Source organism: Coregonus lavaretus (genome assembly GCF_964263955.1).
Source record: "Coregonus lavaretus genome assembly, contig: HAP1_SCAFFOLD_4743, whole genome shotgun sequence".
Lineage (NCBI taxonomy): Eukaryota > Metazoa > Chordata > Actinopteri > Salmoniformes > Salmonidae > Coregonus > Coregonus lavaretus.
In genome coordinates, this window is record NW_028167108.1 from 1 (window position 1) to 26,412 (window position 26,412).

A 26,412-nucleotide genomic window follows, 5' to 3' on the forward strand; every position below is an offset into this window, starting at 1 on the left:
GAGATACAGCAGGCTGATCAGATCTAACCTCCTGGAGCTACAGGGGAGAGAGGAGATACAGCAGGCTGATCACATCTAACCTCCAGGAGCTACAGGGGAGAGAGGAGTACAGCAGGCTGATCAGATCTAACCTCCTGGAGCTATGGGGGAGAGAGGAGATACAGCAGGCTGATCAGATCTAACCTCCTGGAGCTACAGGGGAGAGAGGAGATACAGCAGGCTGATCAGATCTAACCTCCTGGAGCTATGGGGGAGAGAGGAGATACAGCAGGCTGATCAGATCTAACCTCCAGGAGCTACAGGGGAGAGAGGAGATACAGCAGGCTCATCAGATCTAACCTCCTGGAGCTATGGGGGAGAGAGGAGATACAGCAGGCTGATCAGATCTAACCTCCTGGAGCTACAGGGGAGAGAGGAGATACAGCAGGCTGATCAGATCTAACCTCCTGGAGCTACAGGGGAGAGAGGAGATACAGCAGGCTGATCAGATCTAACCTCCTGGAGCTACAGGGGAGAGAGGAGATAAGCAGGCTGATCAGATCTAACCTCCTGGAGCTACAGGGGAGAGAGGAGATACAGCAGGCTGATCAGATCTAACCTCCTGGAGCTACAGGGGAGAGAGGAGATACAGCAGGCTGATCAGATCTAACCTCCTGGAGCTACAGGGGAGAGAGGAGATACAGCAGGCTGATCAGATCTAACCTCCTGGAGCTACAGGGGAGAGAGGAGATACAGCAGGCTGATCAGATCTAACCTCCTGGAGCTACAGGGGAGAGAGGAGATACAGCAGGCTGATCAGATCTAACCTCCTGGAGCTACAGGGGAGAGAGGAGATACAGCAGGCTGATCAGATCTAACCTCCAGGAGCTACAGGGGAGAGAGGAGATACAGCAGGCTGATCAGATCTAACCTCCTGGAGCTACAGGGGAGAGAGGAGATACAGCAGGCTGATCAGATCTAACCTCCAGGAGCTACAGGGGAGAGAGGAGATACAGCAGGCTGATCAGATCTAACCTCCTGGAGCTATAGGGGAGAGAGGAGATACAGCAGGCTGATCAGATCTAACCTCCTGGAGCTACAGGGGAGAGAGGAGATACAGCAGGCTGATCAGATCTAACCTCCTGGAGCTACAGGGGAGAGAGGAGATACAGCAGGCTGATCAGATCTAACCTCCTGGAGCTACTGGGGAGAGAGGAGATACAGCAGGCTGATCAGATCTAACCTCCAGGAGCTACAGGGGAGAGAGGAGATACAGCAGGCTCATCAGATCTAACCTCCTGGAGCTATGGGGGAGAGAGGAGATACAGCAGGCTGATCAGATCTAACCTCCTGGAGCTACAGGGGAGAGAGGAGATACAGCAGGCTGATCAGATCTAACCTCCTGGAGCTACAGGGGAGAGAGGAGATACAGCAGGCTGATCAGATCTAACCTCCTGGAGCTACAGGGGAGAGAGGAGATACAGCAGGCTGATCCGATCTAACCTCCAGGAGCTACAGGGGAGAGAGGAGATACAGCAGGCTGATCAGATCTAACCTCCAGGAGCTACAGGGGAGAGAGGAGATACAGCAGGCTGATCAGATCTAACCTCCTGGAGCTACAGGGGAGAGAGGAGATACAGCAGGCTGATCAGATCTAACCTCCTGGAGCTACAGGGGAGAGAGGAGATACAGCAGGCTGATCAGATCTAACCTCCTGGAGCTACAGGGGAGAGAGGAGATACAGCAGGCTGATCAGATCTAACCTCCTGGAGCTACAGGGGAGAGAGGAGATACAGCAGGCTGATCAGATCTAACCTCCTGGAGCTACAGGGGAGAGAGGAGATACAGCAGGCTGATCAGATCTAACCTCCTGGAGCTACAGGGGAGAGAGGAGATACAGCAGGCTGATCAGATCTAACCTCCAGGAGCTACAGGGGAGAGAGGAGATACAGCAGGCTGATCAGATCTAACCTCCTGGAGCTACAGGGGAGAGAGGAGATACAGCAGGCTGATCAGATCTAACCTCCTGGAGCTACAGGGGAGAGAGGAGATACAGCAGGCTGATCAGATCTAACCTCCAGGAGCTACAGGGGAGAGAGGAGATACAGCAGGCTGATCAGATCTAACCTCCTGGAGCTACAGGGGAGAGAGGAGATACAGCAGGCTGATCAGATCTAACCTCCAGGAGCTACAGGGGAGAGAGGAGATACAGCAGGCTGATCAGATCTAACCTCCTGGAGCTACAGGGGAGAGAGGAGATACAGCAGGCTGATCAGATCTAACCTCCTGGAGCTACAGGGGAGAGAGGAGATACAGCAGGCTGATCAGATCTAACCTCCTGGAGCTATGGGGAGAGAGGAGATACAGCAGGCTGATCAGATCTAACCTCCTGGAGCTACAGGGGAGAGAGGAGATACAGCAGGCTGATCAGATCTAACCTCCTGGAGCTACAGGGGAGAGAGGAGATACAGCAGGCTGATCAGATCTAACCTCCTGGAGCTACAGGGGAGAGAGGAGATACAGCAGGCTGATCAGATCTAACCTCCTGGAGCTACAGGGGAGAGAGGAGATACAGCAGGCTGATCAGATCTAACCTCCAGGAGCTACAGGGGAGAGAGGAGATACAGCAGGCTGATCAGATCTAACCTCCTGGAGCTACAGGGGAGAGAGGAGATACAGCAGGCTGATCAGATCTAACCTCCAGGAGCTACAGGGGAGAGAGGAGATACAGCAGGCTGATCAGATCTAACCTCCTGGAGCTACAGGGGAGAGAGGAGATACAGCAGGCTGATCAGATCTAACCTCCTGGAGCTACAGGGGAGAGAGGAGATACAGCAGGCTGATCAGATCTAACCTCCAGGAGCTACAGGGGAGAGAGGAGATACAGCAGGCTGATCAGATCTAACCTCCAGGAGCTACAGGAGAGTAGGCCAAGGAGGGAGACACAGCAGACATTAGGTCTAAAAGAACATCCCCCACTGTTGAAGGCTTGGCTGAGGTAGGTGTCTAGGAACTAGGACATAACTGTTAACAACATGTCTGAACCGTTTCGGCCTGCGCCTTCCTCGGTGTGTGTGTGTGTGTGTGTGTGTGTGTGTGTGTGTGTGTGTGCATACAAGAGCACTAACCTTCATAACCCCTTGCTGTATAAGGGGAGAGGAGTGGTTGACAAGGACGATGAGAGCTTCAGGTTGGATCAGTTTATCCATCACCTCCTCCAGCATCAGGTCCGGTAGCAGTAGCAGAACCCCTCTCAACAGGTCAAACAGACCATAGCATATCAACACCAGGCAGTCCTCTGTACTGGACCTGCAATAATATATTCAGAATATTACATCAGTTCTGGTAGCAGAACCCCTCTCAACAGGCAATGAATAGAATGTAGTGAAATACGGGTCAATTCAAGACGGTGCTACTAAGTTAATGTCTAAACCTGGTTTAGCCTATGTCATTATGAATCACATACAATGAATCATTAGATTGTTCTCTACAATTATACAACCTTAATATACTTGTCCTTGACAGTGCTGATGAAATAACGTAAGTTTGGTGTGACCGTTGCTAGTTCAGACCGCACCGCTCTTGGTTGTATCTCTTCCACATGTTTTGGCGTTGGGAGGTGGTAACATTTGGAGGCGTTTCCACGCTTTGGACCAATCAAAATCAACTTGATACCCTCGTCATTTTCACCTCCAGATCCGTGGCTTTCTTCTCCTAGTCAGTTGACGTTCAAAGTTAGTTAGCGCCGTTCTGCCCAGTGACAGAGTTCTATTGAGCAGTGCCCACTTTTGACCAATGGCATTCTATTCACTCTAATCATGCTAGATTCTCAGAGTAAATCGTCGGTAACTTTTGAACTACATACGGTAGAGACAGAGTTTGGACTATGCAATTCTCTATTGAATGAATATTTTCCTAAACATTTAATGGAATAATCATTTTATGGGTGAACGGCCAACATATTAACGCCAGCCAGTACTCTGGACCTGTAATCTGAATAATACTAAGGACCAATCTGATTGGAAACATCACTTGAACACGATTAGACTTTAAAAACCGCTTGATCACAATCAGATTTTTAACATTGCTAATATCGCTCATTAAGAACAGCCACTGCTTTGCAGCGAGTCTTAGGAGAAGTCTGTCCATAGTAAAGCGCTGCTCTGCCTTCTTAACGACACTATCAACAAGGCAGGTCCTACAGGCCCTAGTTTTGTCGCACCTGGACTACTGGTCAGTCATGTGGTCCGGTGCCACAAAGAGGGACTTAGGAATAAGACATGCACCATACACACACGTGCACGTGGATATTGTATTGTAGATATATGGTAGTAGAGTAGTGCCCTAAGGGAACACACTTAATGTGTTGTGAAAAGTGACGTGAAATGTAATGTAATATATTTTTTTGTATATACAGTGCCTTCGGAAAGTACTCAGACCCCTTCCCTTTTTCCACATTTTGTTACGTTACAGCCTTATTCTAACATTGATTAAATAAAACATTTTCCCTCAATCTACAAAAAATACCCCATAATGACTAAGAGAAAACAGGTTTTAACAATTCTTTGCTAGACCCACAGAAATACCTTATTTACATAAGTATTCAGACCCTTTGATATGAGACTCGAAATTGAGCTCAGGTGCATCCTGTTTCCATTGATCATCCTTGAGATGTTTCTACAATGATTGAAGTCCACCTGTGGTAAATTCAATTGATTGGACATGATTTGGAAAGGCACACACTTGTCTATATAAGGTCCCACAATTGACAGTGCATGTCAGAGCAAAAACCAAGCCATGAGGTCGAAGGAATAGTCCATAGAGCTCCGAGACAGGATTGTGTCAAGGCACAGATCTGGGGAAGGGTACCAGAAAAATTCTGCAGCATTGAAGGTCCCCAAGAACAAAGTGGCCTCCATCCTTCTTAAATGGAAGAAGTTTGGAACCACCAAGACTCTTCCTAGAGCTGGCCAGGATCGAGGGAAAGATGAACGGAGCAAAGTACAGAGAGATCCTTGATGAGGACCTCAGACTAGGGCGAAGGTTCACCTTCCGACAGGACAACGACCCTAAGCACACAGCCAAGACAACGCAGGAGTGGCTTCGGGACAAGTCTCTGAATGTCCTTGAGTGGCCCAGCCAGAGCCCTGACTTGAACCCAATCGAACATCTCTGGAGAGACCTGAAAATAGCTGTGCAGTGATGCTCCCCATCTAACCTGACAGAGCTTGAGAGGATCTGCAGAGAATGGGAGAAACTCCCCAAATACAGGTGTGCCAAGCTTGTAGCGTCATACCCAAGAAGACTCGAGGCTGTAATCGCTGCCAAAGGTGCTTCAACAAAGTACTGAGTAAATGGTCTGAATACTTATGTAAATATGATATTTCAGTTTTTAATTTTTTATAGATTTGCACAAAAAAAGTAAAATCTGTTTTTGCTTTGTCATTATGGGGTATTGTGTGTAGATTGATGAGCAACAGGTTAGGGTTAGGGTTTTTTATTTAATCCATTTTAGATTAAGGCTGTAAAGTAACAAAATGTGGAAAAAGTCAAGGGGTCTGAATACTTTCCGAAAGCACAGTAACTACCTTAATGTTGCTGGATCAAATCAAATGTTATTTGTCACATGCGCCGAATACAACAGGTGTAGACCTTACAGTGAAATGCTTACTTACAAGTCCTTAACCAACAATGCAGTTTTAAGGAAAATAAGTGTTAAGAAAAAGATTTACTAAATAAACAATAAAAGAGCAACAATAAAATAACAGTAGGGAGGCTTTATACAGGGGGTACCGGTACAGAGTTAATGTGTAATAACAGTAGGGAGGCTATATACAGGGGGTACCGGTACAGAGTCAATGGGAAATAACAGTAGGGAGGCTATATACAGGGGGTGCCGGTACAGATTCAATGGGAAATAACAGTAGGGAGGCTATATACAGGGGGTACCGGTACAGAGTCAATGTGAAATAACAGTAGGGAGGCTATATACAGGGGGTACCGGTACAGATTCAATGGGAAATAACAGTAGGGAGGCTATATACAGGGGGTACCGGTACAGATTCAATGGGAAATAACAGTAGGGAGGCTATATACAGGGGGTACCGGTACAGAGTCAATGTGAAATAACAGTAGGGAGGCTATATACAGGGGGTGCCGGTACAGATTCAATGGGAAATAACAGTAGGGAGGCTATATACAGGGGGTACCGGTACAGAGTCAATGTGAAATAACAGTAGGGAGGCTATATACAGGGGGTACCGGTACAGAGTCAATGGGAAATAACAGTAGAGAGGCTATATACAGGGGGTACCGGTACAGAGTCAATGTGAAATAACAGTAGGGAGGCTATATATACAGGGGGGTACCGGTACAGAGTCAATGGGAAATAACAGTAGAGAGGCTATATACAGGGGGTGCCGGTACAGAGTCAATGTGCGGGGGCACAGGTTAGTCAAGGTAATTGAGGTAATATGTACATGTGGGTAGAGTTAAAGTGACTATGCATAAATAATAGATATATACTGTGGAGGCTTTTCATCATTATTATTATTATAAATTTTTTATATAAAAACCTTTTTTTGCTTTGTCATTATGGGGTATTGTGTGTAGATTGATGAGGGGAAAAAAACAATTGAATCCATTTTAGAGTAAGGCTGTAACGTAGCTGTTCAGGAGTCTGATGGCTTGGGGGTAGAAGCTGTTAAGGAGCCTTTTGGACCTAGACTTGGCGCTCCGGTACCACTTGCCGTGCCGTTGCAGAGAGAACAGTCTATGACTAGGGTGTTTCAAGCAGACCACCATAGTCCCTGTGCCCAAGAACACTAAGGTAACCTGCCTAAATGACTACCGACCCGTAGCACTCACATCTGTAGCCATGAAGTGCTTTGAAAGGCTGGTCATCACAGCCTTATGCAACCCCCCAATATCATATCCTTTCATAAGAGGTCTGCAGATGAAAGCAGAGAGACACTGGCTAGGTCGGGTTAGCTCTCCTACGCACACAGAAGACACACAGATGAGGACTGAACAGAGAGAGAGGAGAGAGAAAGCGAGAGAGAGCAAAAAAGAGAGAAAGAAAGAGTGAGATGTGGATGAAATGGCTAATTAACTGATCCACCTCATTACAGGGGGAGTGTAATATTGGACTTTATTAAAGACAGCTTGATGACACAGCTGAGATGAGACAGTAAATATAGCCATAGATAAAGTGGAGGGAGTGATTCTGTCAATTCAACAGAAACTAATCTCCACAGACGTTATAATGGCGCCGGAGGAGATTGGCTGCCGTTTTACGGGCTCCTAACCAATTGTGTTATTGTGTGTGTTTTTTCACATTATTTGTAACTTATTTTGTACATAATGTTTTTGCCACCGTCTCTTATGACCAAAAAGAGATTCTGGATATCATGACAGCGATTACTCACCTCGTACTGGACAAAGATTTTTTCTGCAACGAGTCGGACGCGAAGGATTTACTTCAGACACCCAACAAGGCCCAAATCCCTGTCATTCGCAGGAGAAAGAGACGGAGGTATCGGGGACATAGGTCGGGGTGCCTTGTAAGGATCTGACGGCGAGTGGGTAATCTGCCTCTAACCATCAGTCCTATTAGCCAACGTACAATCATTAGATAACAAAATAGACTAACTAAGATCACGTTACGGTTATCCTACCAACGGGACATTAAAAACTGTAATATCTTATGTTTCACAGAGTCGTGGCTGAACGACGACATGGACAACATACAGCTAGCGGGATATACGCTACATCGGCAAGATATAACGGCCTCCGGTAAGACAAGGGGTGGCGGTCTGTGTCTATTAGTCAACAACAGCTGGTGCGTGATCTCAAATATTAAGGAAGTCTCGAGGCTTTGTTCGCCTGAGGTAGAGTATCTCATGATAAGCTGTAGACCCACTATATACCAAAGGAGTTTTCATCTATATTCTTCATAGCTGTCTATTTACCACCACAAACTGATCCTGGCACTAAAACCGCACTCAATGAGCTGTATACGGCCATAAGTAAACAGGAAAACGCTCATCCAGAGGCAGCGCTCCTAGTGGCCGGGACTTTAATGCAGGCAAACTTAAATCCGTTTGACCTAATTTCTACCAGCATGTTAAATGTGCAACCAGAGGGAAAAAAACTCTAGACGACCTTTACTCCACACACAGAGACGCGTACAAAGCTCTCCCTCGCCCTCCATTTGGCAAATCTGACCATAACTCTATCCTCCTGATTCCTGCTTCTAAGCAAAAACTAAAGCAGGAAGCACCAGTGACTCGGTTAATAACGAAGTGGTCAGATGACGCAGATGCTAAGCTACAGGACTGTTTTGCTAGCACAGACTGGAATATGTTCAGAGATTCTTCCGATAGCATTGAGGAGTACACCACATCAGTCACTGGCTTCATCAATAAGTGCATCGATGACGTCGTCCCCACAGTGACCGTACGTACATACCCCAACCAGAAGCCATGGATTACAGGCAACATCTGCACTGAGCTAAAGGGTAGAGCTGCCGCTTTCAAGGAGCGGGACTCTAACCCGGACACTTATAAGAAATCCTGCTATGCCCTCCGACAAACCATCAAACAGGCAAAGAGTCAATACAGGACTAAGATTGAATCGTACTACACCGGCTCTGACGCTCGTCGGATGTGGCAGGGCTTGAAAACTATTACAGACTATAAAGGGAAGCACAGCCGCGAGCTGCCCAGTGACACAAGACTTCCAGACGAGCTAAACCACTTATATGCTTGCTTCGAGGCAAGCAACACTGAAGCATGCATGAGAGCACCAGCTGTTCCGGACGACTTTGTGATCACGCTCTCCGTAGCCGATGTGAGTAAGACCCTTAAACAGGTCAACATTCACAAGGCCGCAGGGCCAGACGGATTACCAGGACGTGTACTCCGAGCATGCGCTGACCAACTGGCAAGTGTCTTCACTGACATTTTCAACCTCTCCCTGTCTGAGTCTGTAATACCAACATGTTTCAAGCAGACCACCATAGTCCCTGTGCCCAAGAACACTAAGGTAACCTGTCTAAATGACTACCGACCCGTAGAACTCACATCTGTAGCCATATAGTGGTTTGAAAGGCTGGTCATGGCTCACATCAACACCATTATCCCAGAAACACTAGACCCACTCCAATTTGCATACCGCCCCAACAGATCCACAGATGATGCAATCTCTATTGTACTCCACACTGCCCTTTCCCACCTGGACAAAAGGAACACCTACGTGAGAATGCTATTCATTGACTACAGCTCAGCGTTCAACACCATAGTGCCCTCAAAGCTCATCACTAAGCTAAGGATCCTGGGACTAAACACCTCTGCAACTGGATCCTGGACTTCCTGACGGGCCGCCCCCAGGTGGTAAGGGTAGGTAACAACACATCTGCCACGCTGATCCTCAACACGGGGGCCCCTCAGGGGTGCGTGCTCAGTCCCCTCCTGTACTCCCTGTTCACCCATGACTGCATGGCCAGGCACGACTCCAACACCATCATTAAGTTTGCCGACTACACAACGGTGGTAGGCCTGATCACCGACAATGATGAAACAGCCTATAGGGAGGAGGTCAGAGACCTGGCAGTGTGGTGCCAGGACAACAACCTCTCCCTCAATGTGAGCAAGACAAAGGAGATGATTGTGGACTACAGGAAAAAGAAGTGGACAGAGCACGCCCCCATTCTCATCGACAGGGCTGTAGTGGAGCAGGTTGAGAGCTTCAGGTTCCTTGGTGTCCATATCACCAACGAACTATCATGGTCCAAACACACCAAGACAGTCGTGAAGAGGGCATGACAAAACCTATTCCCCCTCAGGAGACTGAAAAGATTTGGCATGGGTCCTCAGATCCTCAAAAAGTTCTACAGCTGCACCATTGAGAAAATCCTGACTGGTTGCATCACTGCCTGGTATGGCAACTGCTCGGCCTCAGAGCGCAAGGCACTACAGAGGGTAGTGCGTACGGCCCAGTACATCAATGGGGCCAAGCTTCCTGCCATCCAGGACCTCTATACCAGGCGGTGTCAGAGGAAGGCCCTCAAAATTGTCAAAGACTCCAGCCACCCTAGTCATAGACTGTTCTCTCTGCTACCGCACGGCAAGCGGTACCGGAGTGCCAAGTCTAGGTCCAAAAGACTTCTCAACAGCTTCTACACCCAAGCCATAAGACTCCTGGACAGCTAATCAAATGGCTACCTGGACTATTTGCATTCTCACTGTCTAGCTTTTATTTTTGAGATTGTTGGTTCACAAAGACGGGATTGTAAAAAAGTATACACTCCGTGTACTAAACATAAAGAACGTGCTGTTTCCATGACAGAGACCAGCGGTCACAACCTTTTCTGAGTCAGAATGCAAGCCGAAATCTACTGCTCAGATGATCTACTGCTCAGATGATCTACTGCTCAGATGATCTACTGCTCAGATGATCTACTGCTCAGATGATCTACTGCTCAGATGATCTACTGCTCAGATGATCTACTGCTCAGATTATCTACTGCTCAGATGATCTACTGCTCAGATGATCTACTGCTCAGATGATCTACTGCTCAGATGATCTACTGCTCAGATGATCTACTGCTCAGATTATCTACTGCTCAGATTATCTACTGCTCAGATTATTTTTAAACATGACTTTAAAAACGTGCAACAATTAAAACCAGTTCTGTAGTAATGAGGTTTTTGCAATAGACTATAGGTCCAATACATTATCACTGCATATTGGCTATGATTGAATTGCCCTGCCAATGTTCTTCTCAGACCATTTTGAAATTATAATCACACTGGTAATAGATAATTTGTTGTATTACTTGTGAGGCACAGCTGAGTGAGCGTAACCATTTGTATTTTATTTTACTGGACTGATAGACAGTGGTGGAAAAAGGACCCAATTTTCATACTTGAGTAAAAGTAAAAGATACCTTCACAGAAAATGACTCAAGTAAAAGTGAAAGTCACCCAGTAAAATACTACTTGAGTCTAAAAGTTTTTGGTTTGAAATATCACAAGTATTAAGCAAAGCAGATGGCACCGTTTTCTTGTTTTTAACACGTCAAGGAACAGACAAGAGGACTATGATGACTAGATAGTAGCTGTCTAATGATTCAAATTGCTGTTGTATCACTAACATGGTGCTTGACCTGGGTCAGTGAAGGATAGTGACAGTGCTTGACCTGGGTCAGTGGAGGATAGTGACAGTGCTTGACCTGGGTCAGTGGAGGATAGTGACAGTGCTTGACCTGGGTCAGTGGAGGATAGTGACAGTGCTTGACCTGGGTCAGTGGAGGATAGTGACAGTGCTTGACCTGGGTCAGTGGAGGATAGTGACAGTGCTTGACCTGGGTCAGTGAAGGATAGTGACAGTGCTTGACCTGGGTCAGTGGAGGATAGTGACAGTGCTTGACCTGGGTCAGTGGAGGATAGTGACAGTGCTTGACCTGGGTCAGTGAAGGATAGTGACAGTGCTTGACCTGGGTCAGTGAAGGATAGTGACAGTGCTTGACCTGGGTCAGTGGAGGATAGTGACAGTGCTTGACCTGGGTCAGTGAAGGATAGTGACAGTGCTTGACCTGGGTCAGTGGAGGATAGTGACAGTGCTTGACCTGGGTCAGTGGAGGATAGTGACAGTGCTTGACCTGGGTCAGTGGAGGATAGTGACAGTGCTTGACCTGGGTCAGTGAAGGATAGTGACAGTGCTTGACCTGGGTCAGTGGAGGATAGTGACAGTGCTTGACCTGGGTCAGTGAAGGATAGTGACAGTGCTTGACCTGGGTCAGTGGAGGATAGTGACAGTGCTTGACCTGGGTCAGTGGAGGATAGTGACAGTGCTTGACCTGGGTCAGTGGAGGATAGTGACAGTGCTGAAAGGCTTCTGATCGGCCACAACATCATTAATCCAGTGAATCTAAGAGTGAGCGGAGAGGGTTGGGTGGAATCCAGATGTTCACACTGTTTCTGTAGCATGCTGGGGTATACAGTATTACCAAATGTACTATGGTCGCTATATATATACTTTTTAGGCAACAGGGATCTTGATCCAGGAGGGGGTTGAATGTCTCTGCTGTAACCAAGAAGATTGATCTTGACATCTAGCCACTTAGTTAGCAAACCCAATGCACAGCTGACACATCTTAGATCCTCTGTAGCTCAATTGACTGACACATGACTGTAAGTCGCTTTGGATAAAAGCGTCTGCTAAATGGCATATTAATTAATTAATTATTAATAGATGACACATCTTAGATGTCTTATATTTATATTTTAACTTATAGTTCGTTATAAAGCAGCGGTGTATCACACATCCCCGCAAATGGTATTGAAAATAATACCGTCGGTATTTCAAAATACCCCGGCATACGGTATATCACCCAGGCCTAGAGAATTGTAACAGTTTTCATATGGTTGGTGCGTTGCTCTAACTGCCAACACAATAACAGGTGGAGTGGGTCGTCTGTATTGGAGCATGAGATTATACAGGTGGAGTGGGTCGTCTGTATGGGAGCATGAGATTATACAGGTGGAGTGGGTCGTCTGTATTGGAGCATGAGATTATACAGGTGGAGTGGGTCGTCTGTATTGGAGCATGAGATTATACAGGTGGAGTGGGTCGTCTGTATTGGAGCATGAGATTATACAGGTGGAGTGGGTCGTCTGTATTGGAGCATGAGATTATACAGGTGGAGTGGGTCGTCTGTATTGGAGCATGAGATTATACAGGTGGAGTGGGTCGTCTGTATTGGAGCATGAGATTATACAGGTGGAGTGGGTCGTCTGTATTGGAGCATGAGATTATACAGGTGGAGTGGGTCGTCTGTATTGGAGCATGAGATTATACAGGTGGAGTGGGTCGTCTGTATTGGAGCATGAGATTATACAGGTGGAGTGGGTCGTCTGTATGGGAGCATGAGATTATACAGGTGGAGTGAATGTGTTTTCTATAGAGTAGTGTACCTGTCGTTACTGGAGTCTTTGCTGTAGGCCCTCTCGTATCCAGGGGAGTAGGTGTAGCTCTCCCAGTCCTCTGGTAGCGTCCCACGGTCGGCCACACTGGGCCAGCGACTGAGGGCCAGGCTCCCATTCTGGGCAGGGAAAGCCAAGCCAAGGCTGGACGAATAAACAAAGGAATTCATTGTATTAGACATATTTAAAAAGGTAGAGTCAGCGATGCACAAAGTAAACAGCAATTTCAGGTCAATTTCTGCCACAATTATGACCGTTGAAGAACGAGGCTAATCTTCTCCGCTGGTTTGGTCCCTATGGGCCCAAGTCAAAAGTAGTGCACTTCATACAGGAAAAGGGTGCCATTTGGAACGTCACCTGGCTAGGTTAGAGGAGCTCCTCTGGAACGATGGGATCCCCTTCAGACTGTCTGGCCTCTGTGGCACCTCATCGCTCGCCCAATCAAAACGGTCCTCAGATTCGGCCCCGCCCACGCTGCCCTCTGCCAGACTATCCACCTCCCCCCTCTCCTCCTCCTCCTCCTCCTCCTCCTCCTCCTCCCCATCTACCTCCCCCCTCCCCTCCACCTCCTCGATGCTGATGGACGGGGTACGTGGCGCCTCTCCCACCTCTCGGGAGTCACAGATGGTTTTCGCCGACTCACAGCTAGACAGGAGCTGCTCCTCCCCCCCACCTCCTCCTCCTCCTCTCTTAAGAGTCTCTGTGCTTCCCAGGGTCACCCCCACTCCCTCCTGGCCCTCCCTGGGGCTCCCAGCCCCTCCATCCCCCAACCCGTGGCCAAGACAGGGCTTGAACAGTGGGGAGGAGTACGGCGAGGGGGCCAGGTTGGGGGACTGCTCGTCCCCTCCGTATTCAGGGGATGGAGGCTGAAGGTGGATGGTACCTTCAGAGGGAAACAGATGATCTAAATATAAATCTGCACACTCGCATGCTGCTCCCAACATGTTTAACAGGAAAGGGAAAAGGTCTTGGTCAGGACAAAGTAATAACCGAGAGCAGAAGAATATGAATATTTGCTTCCTGGCAGAAATGAGTGGACATGTGTTCTGCACCAATGGAGAGTGAGAAACACGTCACTGCGTGAAGACAAAAATAATGATTCTAGGTACCTTCAGGAAGAGGCCCCTCAGTACAGACGGCCGGGGAGAGAGAGACCACTGAGCTACCAGCTGACTTCCATCCACTGTTGATATGTCTCATATACATTATGGACTGGACCTTCTCCTGGTACAGCTTACCATCTACAGGACAACAGATTTATACTGTCAGTGGTGTTAAGTCCTTTCAGTAAAAACAGACACCTTGGTAGAAAATCACTACTGAAAGTACAAGTCACCCATTAAAATACATGAGTTTTACTTAATTCATTCATTCATTTAACCAGGAAGTGTGTGTAAATAACCCACCTATGTGCAGTGAGAAGTAGAAGCTTGTAGGCGTATGACAGACGTAGGTGTTAGTGGGCGGGTGCACTGCGAGGAGGAAGTTGTAGACCAATCGGAGGAGGTCTAGATCCGGAGGGGAACCCAACACTTCCTGGATGATCTTAACGAATGACAGACACACTTCCTGTGGGATGGAGGTCAGGTGGTCGTCCTGGTGCTCCTGAGGACAAACGCATGATAAGAAGCTCTGATAGTCAAGACGTTTGATCGAGAGGCCAGAGCAACGTGCAGTCCTTTAATTACATTTCAGTAATTTAGCAGACACTCTTACCCAAAGCCACTTACAGTAGTGAGTGCATACATATGTACTTTTTTCGTATTGGTCCCCCGTGGGAATCGAACCCACAACCCTGGCGTTGCAAGGGGACTACTGGGGCATGATAACTCAGGCTATTTCTCTGGTTCCCTAGGCAGAGTTTTGAAAGGTCTTGGGACCATGATTTGAGTTTTTAAATGCACCTTTAGTTTATTCAGAACGGATCAGGATCTCACCTGTAGTACCTGGCAGGTGAGCAGGAAGCGGTGGACCACCTGGGCTTTGAGAAACTGTCTGATGTTGAATACCTGCTGGGGGTGGTGTACCCTGATGAGGATCTCTAACGCTCCCAGGAGAGTCACCCAGACGCCACCCTGTTAGAGACACATAAAATATAGTTAATACACAGCTACTGTAACCCTGACCCTGACCCTAACCCTGACCCTAACCCTGACCTAACCCTGACCCTTAGCCTAACCCTGACCTAACCCTAACCCTGACCCTAACCTAACCCTGACCCTGACCTAACCCTTACCCTGACCCTAACCCTGACCTAACCCTAACCCTGACCTAACCCTGACCTAACCCTGACCCAACCTAACCCTAACCCTAATCTAACCCTATTTCCTGACACTGACCTAACCCTAACCCTGACAAAACCCTAACCTAACCCTGACCTAACCTTGACCCTAACCCTGACCCTAATCCTGACCCTAACCTAACCTAACCCTGATCTAACCCTAACCTAACCCTGACCTAACCTTGACCCTAACCCTGACCTAACCCTGACCCTAACCCTGACCCAACCTAACCCTAAACTTGACCCTAATCTAACCCTATTTCCTGACCCTGACCGAACCTTGACCTTAACCCTGACCCTAACCCTGACCTAACCCTAACCTAACCCTGACCTAACCCTGACCCAACCTAACCTTAACCCTAATCTAACCCTATTTCCTGACCCTGACCTAACCTTGACCTTAACCTAACCCTAACCCTGACCTAACCCTGACCCAACCTAACCTTAACCCTAATCTAACCCTATTTCCTGACCCTGACCTAACCTTGACCTTAACCCTGATGGAGATCTCCCATAGACCTGACTGATAAAGACGTGGTAAAGAACAGCGAGGCCCACACGCTGTTTTATACTCTCAGTTCACCACTTTATTGACAACGTTTCAATCCAAAACGGATCTTCGTCTGACGATGATCCAACGTTGTCAATAAAGCGTTGGCCTTGCTGTTCTTTATTAGCCCAGCACCCATGTTTATAAGGATGTGCGTATGACCACAAACTCTTCTAAAAGACACAGTTAAAACACCCAGTTTTATAAATATAAATACATTGTGTTTCAATGGGATTGGTAAATCCTACCTGCAGTATTTCAAAATATCCTGGTATACAGTATTACCAAATACCTTCCCATGCATCCCCTTCAGACTGTCTGGCCTCTGTGGCACCTCATCGCTCGCCCAATCAAAATGGTCCTCCCATTGTTAGATATTACTTGTTAGATATTACTGCACTGTCGGAGCTAGAAGCGCAAGCATTTCGCTACACCCGCAATAACATCTGCTAAACACATGTATGTGACAAATACAATTTGATCACATAGTTTACCTGAGCCTTGGCCCAGATCTTCCAGTCCAGCAGAACCTCAGACAGTAGCTTGATGTCCTGGACCACGGCTGTAGACTCTGTGTCCAGCTGGAACTGACCATCTTCCCCTAGAGTCAGGATAGGACTGCTACAGCTCCCATCTAACAGGGTCTAGAGACAGAGAGAGAGAGAGACAGAGAGAGGGAGGGAGACAGAGAGAGAGAGAGAGAGAGAGAGAGAGAGAGAGAGAGAGAGAGAGAGAGAGAGAGAGAGAGAGAGAGAGACACAGAGAGAGACAGAGAGAGAGACAGAGAGAGAGAGAGAGAGAGACAGACAGAGAGAGAGACAGAGAGAGAGACAGAGAGAGAGAGAGAGAGAGAGAGAGAGAGAGAGAGCGAGAGAGAGAGCGAGACAGAGAGAGAGAGACAGAGAGAGAGAGACAGAGACAGAGAGAGACAGAGACAGAGACAGAGACAGAGAGAGAGAGAGACAGAGAGAGAGAGAGACAGAGAGAGAGAGAGACAGAGAGACAGAGAGACAGAGAGACAGAGACAGAGAGAGACAGAGAGACAAAGAGACAGAGACAGAGAGAGAGAGAGAGAGAGAGAGAGAGACAGAGAGAGAGATTGGCATGGTCAGGATAGGACTGCTACAGCTCCCATCTAAGATGACTTAGTGTGTGTGCCAACCTTCCCAGTGTTTTACAGTAACCACAACCTAGATGACTTAGTATGTGTGCCAACCTTCCCAGTGTTTTACAGTAACCACAACCTAGATGACTTAGTATGTGTGCCAACCTTCCCAGTGTTTTACAGTAACCACAAAAATAGAAAACACATGAAACATACAAGATACAAGGGCCAAGGGCCAAGATACAAGGGCCAAGGGCCAAGGGCCAAGGGCCAACTGATCATGTCTGTGTGACTATCTGTCTGACATGTGCAGTATTCATATGGAAGGCTGTGGTTGGTCACTTCCGTTTTTACCAACGTCTTAGTTAATTTTATATATATATATTATTTATTTTTTTCCCCTCGCTCGACTTTTTTCAGTCAACTTTTTTCACCCCGGACGCTTTATCTGGACATGGTTCTACAGGACCTCCACCAGCCGAAGCTAAGTAGTAATATTATCACTATGCCATCTAATTGCAGTCGCTGTACTCATAATATACAGGAGAACTACCGCCTTATAGAGAGGATAGCCGTGCTGCAAACCCAGCTTCAGATGCAATCGTTAGGGAACGGCAATGTAAGTGTAGGAAAGAATGAAACAGCATCTGTGTCACCAGTAAGTACAGATAGTAGTATAAATCCCCTCGCACAGTCCCCCCCAGCCGGACAATTTTCTCACGGCTTCTGGAAAGAAATGCTGTCGGCATGCTCAACCGGTGTCGCTCATTCAGCCGAAAAACTTTCAACCGGTTCTCCCCATTAAGCAACGAGTCGGAGTCAGAGGCCGAGCCTTCTCAGGTCTATCCTCCAACCGTTACGGGGGCTGAGCCTTCTCAGGTCTCTCCTCCACCTGTTACGGGGTCTGAGCCTTCTCAGGTCTCTCCTCCACCCGTTACGGGGTCTGAGCCTTCTCAGGTCTCTCCTCCACCCGTTACGGGGTCTGAGCCTTCTCAGGTCTCTCCTCCACCCGTTACGGGGTCTGAGCCTTCTCAGGTCTCTCCTCCACCCGTTAATGGGTCTGAGCCTTCTCAGGTCTCTCCTCCACCCGTTACGGGGTCTGAGCCTTCTCAGGTCTCTCCTCCACCCGTTACGGGGTCTGAGCCTTCTCAGGTCTCTCCTCCACCCGTTACGGGGTCTGAGCCTTCTCAGGTCTCTCCTCCACCCGTTACGGGGTCTGAGCCTTCTCAGGTCTCTCCTCCACCCGTTACGGGGTCTGAGCCTTCTCAGGTCTCTCCTCCACCCGTTACGGGGTCTGAGCCTTCTCAGGTCTCTCCTCCACCCGTTACGGGGTCTGAGCCTTCTCAGGTCTCTCCTCCACCCGTTACGGGGTCTGAGCCTTCTCAGGTCTCTCCTCCACCCGTTACGGGGTCTGAGCCTTCTCAGGTCTCTCCTCCACCCATTACGGGGTCTGAGCTGCCGAAGCCTCCCACCATTAGCTCTGACTAATTGAAAACCCTAGTCATTGGCAACTCCATTACCCGCAATATTAGACTTTAAAAGAATCATCCAGCGATCATACACTGTTTACCAGGGGGCAGGGCTACCGACGTAAAGGCTAATCTGAAGATGGTACTGGCTGAGGCTAAAACTGGCGAGTGTAGAGAGCATAGGGATATTGTTATCCACGTCGGCACCAACGATGTTAGGATGAAACAGTCAGAGTTCACCAAGAGCAACATGGCTTCAGCGTGTAAATTAGCTACAGTGCCTTGCAAAAGTATTCACCCCCCTTGGCATTTTTCCTATTTTGTTGCATTACAACCTGTAATTTAAATGGATTTTTATTTGGATTTCATGTAATGGACATACACAAAATAGTCCAAATTGGTGAAGTGAAATGAAAAAAATAACTTGTTTCTAAAAATTCTACAAAATAAATAACGGAAAAGTGGTGCGTGCATATGTATTCACCCCCTTTGCTATGAAGCCCCTAAATAAGATCTGGTGCAACCAATTACCTTCAGAAGTCACATAATTAGTTAAATAAAGTCCACCTGTGTGCAATCTAAGTGTCACATGAACTCAGTATATATACACCTGTTCTGAACGGCCCCCAGAGTCTGCAACACCACTAAGCAAGGGGCATCACCAAGCAAGCGGCACCATGAAGACCAAGGAGCTCTCCAAACAGGTCAGGGACAAAGTTGTGGAGAAGTACAGATCAGCGTTGGGTTATAAAAAAATATCCCAAACTTTGAACATCCCACTGAGCACCATTAAATCCATTATTAAAAAATGGAAAGACTATGGCACCACAACAAACCTGCCAAGAGAGGGCCGCCATCCAAAACTCACGGACCAGGGAAGGAGGGCATTAATCAGAGAGGCAACAAAGAGACCAAAGATAACCCTGAAGGAGCTGCAAAGCTCCACAGCGGAGATTGGAGTATCTGTCCATAGGACCACTTTAAGCCGTACACTCACAGAGCTGGTTTACGGAAGAGTGGCCAGAAAAAAAGCCATTGCTTAAAGAAAAAAATAAGCAAACACATTTGGTGTTCGCCAAAAGGCATGTGGGAGACTCCCCAAACATTTGGAAGAAGGTACTCTGGTCAGATGAGTCTAAAATTGAGCTTTTTGGACATCAAGGAAAACGCTATGTCTGGCGCAAACCCACACCTCTCATCACCCCGAGAACACCATCCCCACAGTGAAGCATGGTGGCAGCATCATGCTGTGGGGATGTTTTTCATCGGCAGGGACTGGGAAACTGGTCAGAAATGAAGGAATGATGGATGGAGCTAAATACAGGGAAATTCTTGAGGGAAACCTGTTTCAGTCTTCCAGAGATTTGAGACTGGGATGGAGGTTCACCTTCCAGCAGGACAATGACCCTAAGCATACTGCTAAAGCAACACTTGAGTGGTTTAAGGGGAAACATTTAAATGTCTTGGAATGGCCTAGTCAAAGCCCAGACCTCAATCCAATTGAGAATCTGAGGTACAGTGGGGAAAAAAAGTATTTAGTCAGCCACCAATTGTGCATGTTCTCCCACTTAAAAAGATGAGAGAGGCCTGTAATTTTCATTATAGGTACACGTCAACTATGACAGACAAAATTAGAAAAAAGAATCCAGAAAATCACATTGTAGGATTTTTAATGAATTTATTTGCAAATTATGGTGGAAAATAAGTATTTGGTCAATAACAAAAGTTTCTCAATACTTTGTTATATACCCTTTGTTGGCAATAACACAGGTCAAACATTTTCTGTAAGTCTTCACAAGGTTTTCACACACTGTTGCTGGTATTTTGGCCCATTCCTCCATGCAGATCTCCTCTAGAGCAGTGATGTTTTGGGGCTGTCGCTGGGCAACACGGACTTTCAACTCCCTCCAAAGATTTTCTATGGGGTTGAGATCTGGAGACTGGCTAGGCCACTCCAGGACCTTGAAATGCTTCTTACGAAGCCACTCCTTCGTTGCCCGGGCGGTGTGTTTGGGATCATTGTCATGCTGAAAGACCCAGCCACGTTTCATCTTCAATGCCCTTGCTGATGGAAGGAGGTTTTCACTCAAAATATCACGATACATGGCCCCATTCATTCTTTCCTTTACACGGATCAGTCGTCCTGGTCCCTTTGCAGAAAAACAGCCCCAAAGCATGATGTTTCCACCCCCATGCTTCACAGTAGGTATGGTGTTCTTTGGATGCAACTCAGCATTCTTTGTCCTCCAAACACGACGAGTTGAGTTTTTACCAAAAAGTTATATTTTGGTTTCATCTGACCATATGACATTCTCCCAATCCTCTTCTGGATCATCCAAATGCACTCTAGCAAACTTCAGACGGGCCTGGACATGTACTGGCTTAAGCAGGGGGACACGTCTGGCACTGCAGGATTTGAGTCCCTGGCGGCGTAGTGTGTTACTGATGGTAGGCTTTGTTACTTTGGTCCCAGCTCTCTGCAGGTCATTCACTAGGTCCCCCTGTGTGGTTCTGGGATTTTTGCTCACCGTTCTTGTGATCATTTTGACCCCACGGGGTGAGATCTTGCGTGAAGCCCCAGATCGAGGGAGATTATCAGTGGTCTTGTATGTCTTCCATTTCCTAATAATTGCTCCCACAGTTGATTTCTTCAAACCAAGCTGCTTACCTATTGCAGATTCAGTCTTCCCAGCCTGGTGCAGGTCTACAATTTTGTTTCTGGTGTCCTTTGACAGCTCTTTGGTCTTGGCCATAGTGGAGTTTGGAGTGTGACTGTTTGAGGTTGTGGACAGGTGTCTTTTATACTGATAACAAGTTCAAACAGGTGCCATTAATACAGGTAACGAGTGGAGGACAGAGGAGCCTCTTAAAGAAGAAGTTACAGGTCTGTGAGAGCCAGAAATCTTGCTTGTTTGTAGGTGACCAAATACTTATTTTCCACCATAATTTGCAAATAAATTCATTAAAAATCCTACAATGGGATTTTCTGGAAAAGAAATTCTCAATTTGTCTGTCATAGTTGACGTGTACCTATGATGAAAATTACAGGCCTCTCTCATCTTTTTAAGTGGGAGAACTTGCACAATTGGTGGCTGACTAAATATTTTTTTCCCCCACTGTATATCGAATCTCTCATTCCTCTCAAACATTTTAGAAAAAGCTGTTGTGCAGCAACTCACTGCCTTCCTGAAGACAAATAATGTATACGGAACGCTTCAGTCTGGTTTTAGACCCCATCATAGCACTGAGACTGCACTCGTGAAGGTGGAAAATGACCTTTTAATGGCGTCAGACCAAGGCTCAGCATCTGTCCTCGTGCTCCTAGACCTTAGTGCTGCTTTTGACACCATCGATCACCACATTCTTTTGGAGAGATTAGAAACCCTAATTGGTCTACACGGACAAGTTCTTGCCTGGTTTAGATCTTATCTGTCGGAAAGATATCAGTTTGTCTCGATGAAACATGGTGAAGCCTGTTTTTCAGACATAAGGAAGTGGATGCCGGGCAAAACAGAGATGCTAGTTCTAGGTCATAACAATTAATCTTGGTGGTTGTACAGTCGTCTTTAAAAAAAAAAATTTGAAGGTCCTCAGCGTTACTCTGGACCCTGTTCTCTCATTTGACGAACATATCAAGAATATTTCAAGGCAGCTTTTTTCTATCTTCGTAACATTGCAAAAATCGGAAACTTTTTGTCCAAAGATGATGCAGAAAAGCTAATCCATGCTTTTGTCACTTCTAGATTAGACTACTGCAATGCTCTACTCTCCGGCTACCCGGATAAAGCACTAAATACACTTCAGTTAGTGCTAAACACGGCTGCTAGAATCTTGACTAGAACCATGTGATCATATTACTCCAGTGCTAGCCTCTCTACACTGGATTCCTGTTAAGGCTAGGGCTGATTTCAAGGTTTTACTGCTAACCTACAAAGCATTACATGGTCTTGCTCCTACCTATCTCTCCGATTTGGTCCTGCCGTATACAGTGGGGAAAAAAAGTATTTAGTCAGCCACCAATTGTGCAAGTTCTCCCACTTAAAAAGATGAGAGAGGCCTGTAATTTTCATCATAGGTACACGTCAACTATGACAGACAAATTGAGGAAAAAAAATCCAGAAAATCCCATTGTAGGATTTTTAATGAATTTATTTGCAAATTATGGTGGAAAATAAGTATTTGGTCACCTACAAACAAGCAAGATTTCTGGCTCTCACAGACCTGTAACTTCTTCTTTAAGAGGCTCCTCTGTCCTCCACTCGTTACCTGTATTAATGGCACCTGTTTGAACTTGTTATCAGTATAAAAGACACCTGTCCACAACCTCAAACAGTCACACTCCAAACTCCACTATGGCCAAGACCAAAGAGCTGTCAAAGGACACCAGAAACAAAATTGTAGACCTGAACCAGGCTGGGAAGACTGAATCTGCAATAGGTAAGCAGCTTGGTTTGAAGAAATCAACTGTGGGAGCAATTATTAGGAAATGGAAGACATACAAGACCACTGATAATCTCCCTCGATCTGGGGCTCCACGCAAGATCTCACCCCGTGGGGTCAAAATGATCACAAGAACGGTGAGCAAAAATCCCAGAACCACACGGGGGGACCTAGTGAATGACCTGCAGAGAGCTGGGACCAAAGTAACAAAGCCTACCATCAGTAACACACTACGCCGCCAGGGACTCAAATCCTGCAGTGCGAGACGTGTCCCCCTGCTTAAGCCAGTACATGTCCAGGCCCGTCTGAAGTGCATTTGGATGATCCAGAAGAGGATTGGGAGAATGTCATATGGTCAGATGAAACCAAAATATAACTTTTTGGTAAAAACTCAACTCGTCAAGTTTGGAGGACAAAGAATGCTGAGTTGCATCCAAAGAACACCATACCTACTGTGAAGCATGGGGTTGGAAACATCATGCTTTGGGGCTGTTTTTCTGCAAAGGGACCAGGACGACTGATCCGTGTAAAGGAAAGAATGAATGGGGCCATGTATTGTGAGATTTTAAGTGAAACCCTCCTTCCATCAGCAAGGGCATTGAAGATGAAACGTGGCTGGGTCTTTCAGCATGACAATGATCCCAAACACACCGCCCGGGCAACGAAGGAGTGGCTTCGTAAGAAGCATTTAAAGGTCCTGGAGTGGCCTAGCCAGTCTCCAGATCTCAACCCCATAGAAAATCTTTGGAGGGAGTTGAAAGTCTGTGTTGCCCAGCGACAGCCCCAAAACATCACTGCTCTAGAGGAGATCTGCATGGAGGAATGGGCCAAAATACCAGCAACAATGTGTGAAAACCTTGTGAACACTTACAGAAAACGTTTGACCTGTGTCATTGCCAACAAAGGGTATATAACAAAGTATTGAGAAACTTTTGTTATTGACCAAATACTTATTTTCCACTATCATATGCCAATAAATTCATAAAAAATCCTACAATGTGATTTTCTGGAAACGTTTTTCTCATTTTGTGTGTCAAAGTTGACGTGTACCTATGATGAAAATTACAGGCCTCTCTCATCTTTTTAAGTGGGAGAACTTGCACAATTGGTGGCTGACTAAATACTTTTTTTCCCCACTGTATACCTACACGTACGCTACGGTTACAAGACGCAGGCCTCCTTATTGTCCCTAGAACTTCTAAGCAAACAGCTGGAGGCAGGGCTTTCTCCTATAGAGCTCCATTTTTATGGAATGGTCTGCCTATCCATGTGAGAGACGCAGACTCGGTCTCGACCTTTAAGTCTTTACTGAAGACTCGTCTCTTCAGTAGGTCCTATGATTGAGTGTAGACTGGCCAAGGGGTGCAAAGGTGAACGGAAAGGCACTGGAGCGACAAACCGCCATTGCTGTCTCCGCCTGGCCGGCTCCCCTCTCTCCACTGGGATTCTCTGCCTCTGACCCTATTACGGGGGCTGAGTCACTGGCTTACTAGTGCTTTCCATGCCGTCCCTAGGAGGGGTGCATCATTTGAGTGGGTTGAGTCACTAATGTGATCTTCCTGTCCGGTTTGTCGCCCCATCGGGCTCGTGCAGTGGAGGAGATCTTCGTGGGCTATACTCAGCCTTGTCTCAGGGTAGTAGGTTGGTGGTCTGTTGATATCCCTCTGGTGGTGTGGGGGCTGTGCTTTGGCAAAGTGGGTGGGGTTATATCCTCTCAGTAGACAAAACCATCAGTACACTGCCTCTCAGTAGACAAAACCATCAGTACACTGCCTCTCAGTAGACAAAACCATCAGTACACTGCCTCTCAGTAGACAAAACCATCAGTACACTGCCTCTCAGTAGACAAAACCATCAGTACACTGCCTCTCAGTAGACAAAACCATCAGTACACTGCCTCTCAGTAGACAAAACCATCAGTACACTGCCTCTCAGTAGACAAAACCATCAGTACACTGCCACTCAGTAGACAAAACCATTGAATATTACCGTAGCGGTAGCACCAACTCACTGCACATATCAGATAACTGAGACCCAAAGCAGACTAGATGATATGAAACTGATATCAGATAACTGAGACCCAAAGCAGACTAGACGATATGAAACTGATATCAGATAACTGAGACCCAAAGCAGAATAGATTATATGAAACTGATATCAGATAACTGGCACCCAAAGCAGACTAGATGATATGAAACTGATATCAGATAACTGAGACCCAAAGCAGACTAGATGATATGAAACTGATATCAGATAACTGAGACCCAAAGCAGACTAGATGATATGAAACTGATATCAGATAACTGAGACCCAAAGCAGAATAGATTATATGAAACTGATATCAGATAACTGAGACCCAAAGCAGACTAGATGATATGAAACTGGTATCAGATAACTGAGACCCAAAGCAGAATAGATGATATGAAACTGATATCAGATAACTGAGACCCAAAGCAGACTAGATGATATGAAACTGATATCAGATAACTGAGACCCAAAGCAGAATAGATGATATGAAACTGATATCAGGTAACTGAGACCCAAAGCAGACTAGACGATATGAAACTTATATCAGATAACTGAGACCCAAAGCAGACTAGACGATATGAAACTGATATCAGATAACTGAGACCCAAAGCAGACTAGACGATATGAAACTGACATCAGATAACTGAGACCCAAAGCAGACTAGATTATATGAAACTGATATCAGATAACTGAGACCCAAAGCAGAATAGATTATATGAAACTGATATCAGATAACTGGCACCCAAAGCAGACTAGATGATATGAAACTGATATCAGATAACTGAGACCCAAAGCAGACTAGATGATATGAAACTGATATCAGATAACTGAGACCCAAAGCAGACTAGACAATATGAAACTGATATCAGATAACTGAGACCCAAAGCAGACTAGATGATATGAAACTGATATCAGATAACTGAGACCCAAAGCAGACTAGATGATATGAAACTGATATCAGATAACTGAGACCCAAAGCAGAATAGATTATATGAAACTGACATCAGATAACTGAGACCCAAAGCAGACTAGATGATATGAAACTGATATCAGATAACTGAGACCCAAAGCAGACTAGATGATATGAAACTGATATCAGATAACTGAGACCCAAAGCAGACTAGATGATATGAAACTGATATCAGATAACTGAGACCCAAAGCAGAATAGATTATATGAAACGGACATCAGGTAACTGAGACCCAAAGCAGAATAGATTATATGAAACTGATATCAGATAACTGAGACCCAAAGCAGAATAGATTATATGAAACGGACATCAGATAACTGAGACCCAAAGCAGACTAGATGATATGAAACTGATATCAGATAACTGAGACCCAAAGCAGAATAGATTATATGAAACGGACATCAGATAACTGAGACCCAAAGCAGAATAGATTATATGAAACGGACATCAGGTAACTGAGACCCAGAGCAGACTAGATGATATGAAACTGACACCAGATAACTGAGACCCAAAGCAGACTAGATGATATGAAACTGATCCATGGGGATTCATAGCAGACTAGATGATATGAAACGGATCCATGGGGATTCATAGCATCAACAGG

General features: G+C 46.3%; 1 protein-coding gene across 1 annotated transcript in view; it reads right to left on the reverse strand.

The window, feature by feature from the left end:
- Positions 1–3,107: 3,107 nt before the first annotated feature.
- LOC311113862 (lysosomal-trafficking regulator-like) overlaps positions 3,108–26,412 on the reverse strand; it is a gene marked incomplete at both ends in the record, with an annotated part of 43,203 nt that continues 19,898 nt past the window's right edge. Inside the window, 8 exons of the mRNA XM_084189150.1 lie at positions 3,108–3,288; positions 12,957–13,109; positions 13,323–13,498; positions 13,574–13,848; positions 14,075–14,206; positions 14,372–14,570; positions 14,903–15,040; positions 16,291–16,440. Coding sequence (XP_084045276.1) covers positions 3,108–3,288; positions 12,957–13,109; positions 13,323–13,498; positions 13,574–13,848; positions 14,075–14,206; positions 14,372–14,570; positions 14,903–15,040; positions 16,291–16,440 — 1,404 coding nt within the window. The remainder of the gene's footprint in view (positions 3,289–12,956; positions 13,110–13,322; positions 13,499–13,573; positions 13,849–14,074; positions 14,207–14,371; positions 14,571–14,902; positions 15,041–16,290; positions 16,441–26,412) is intronic.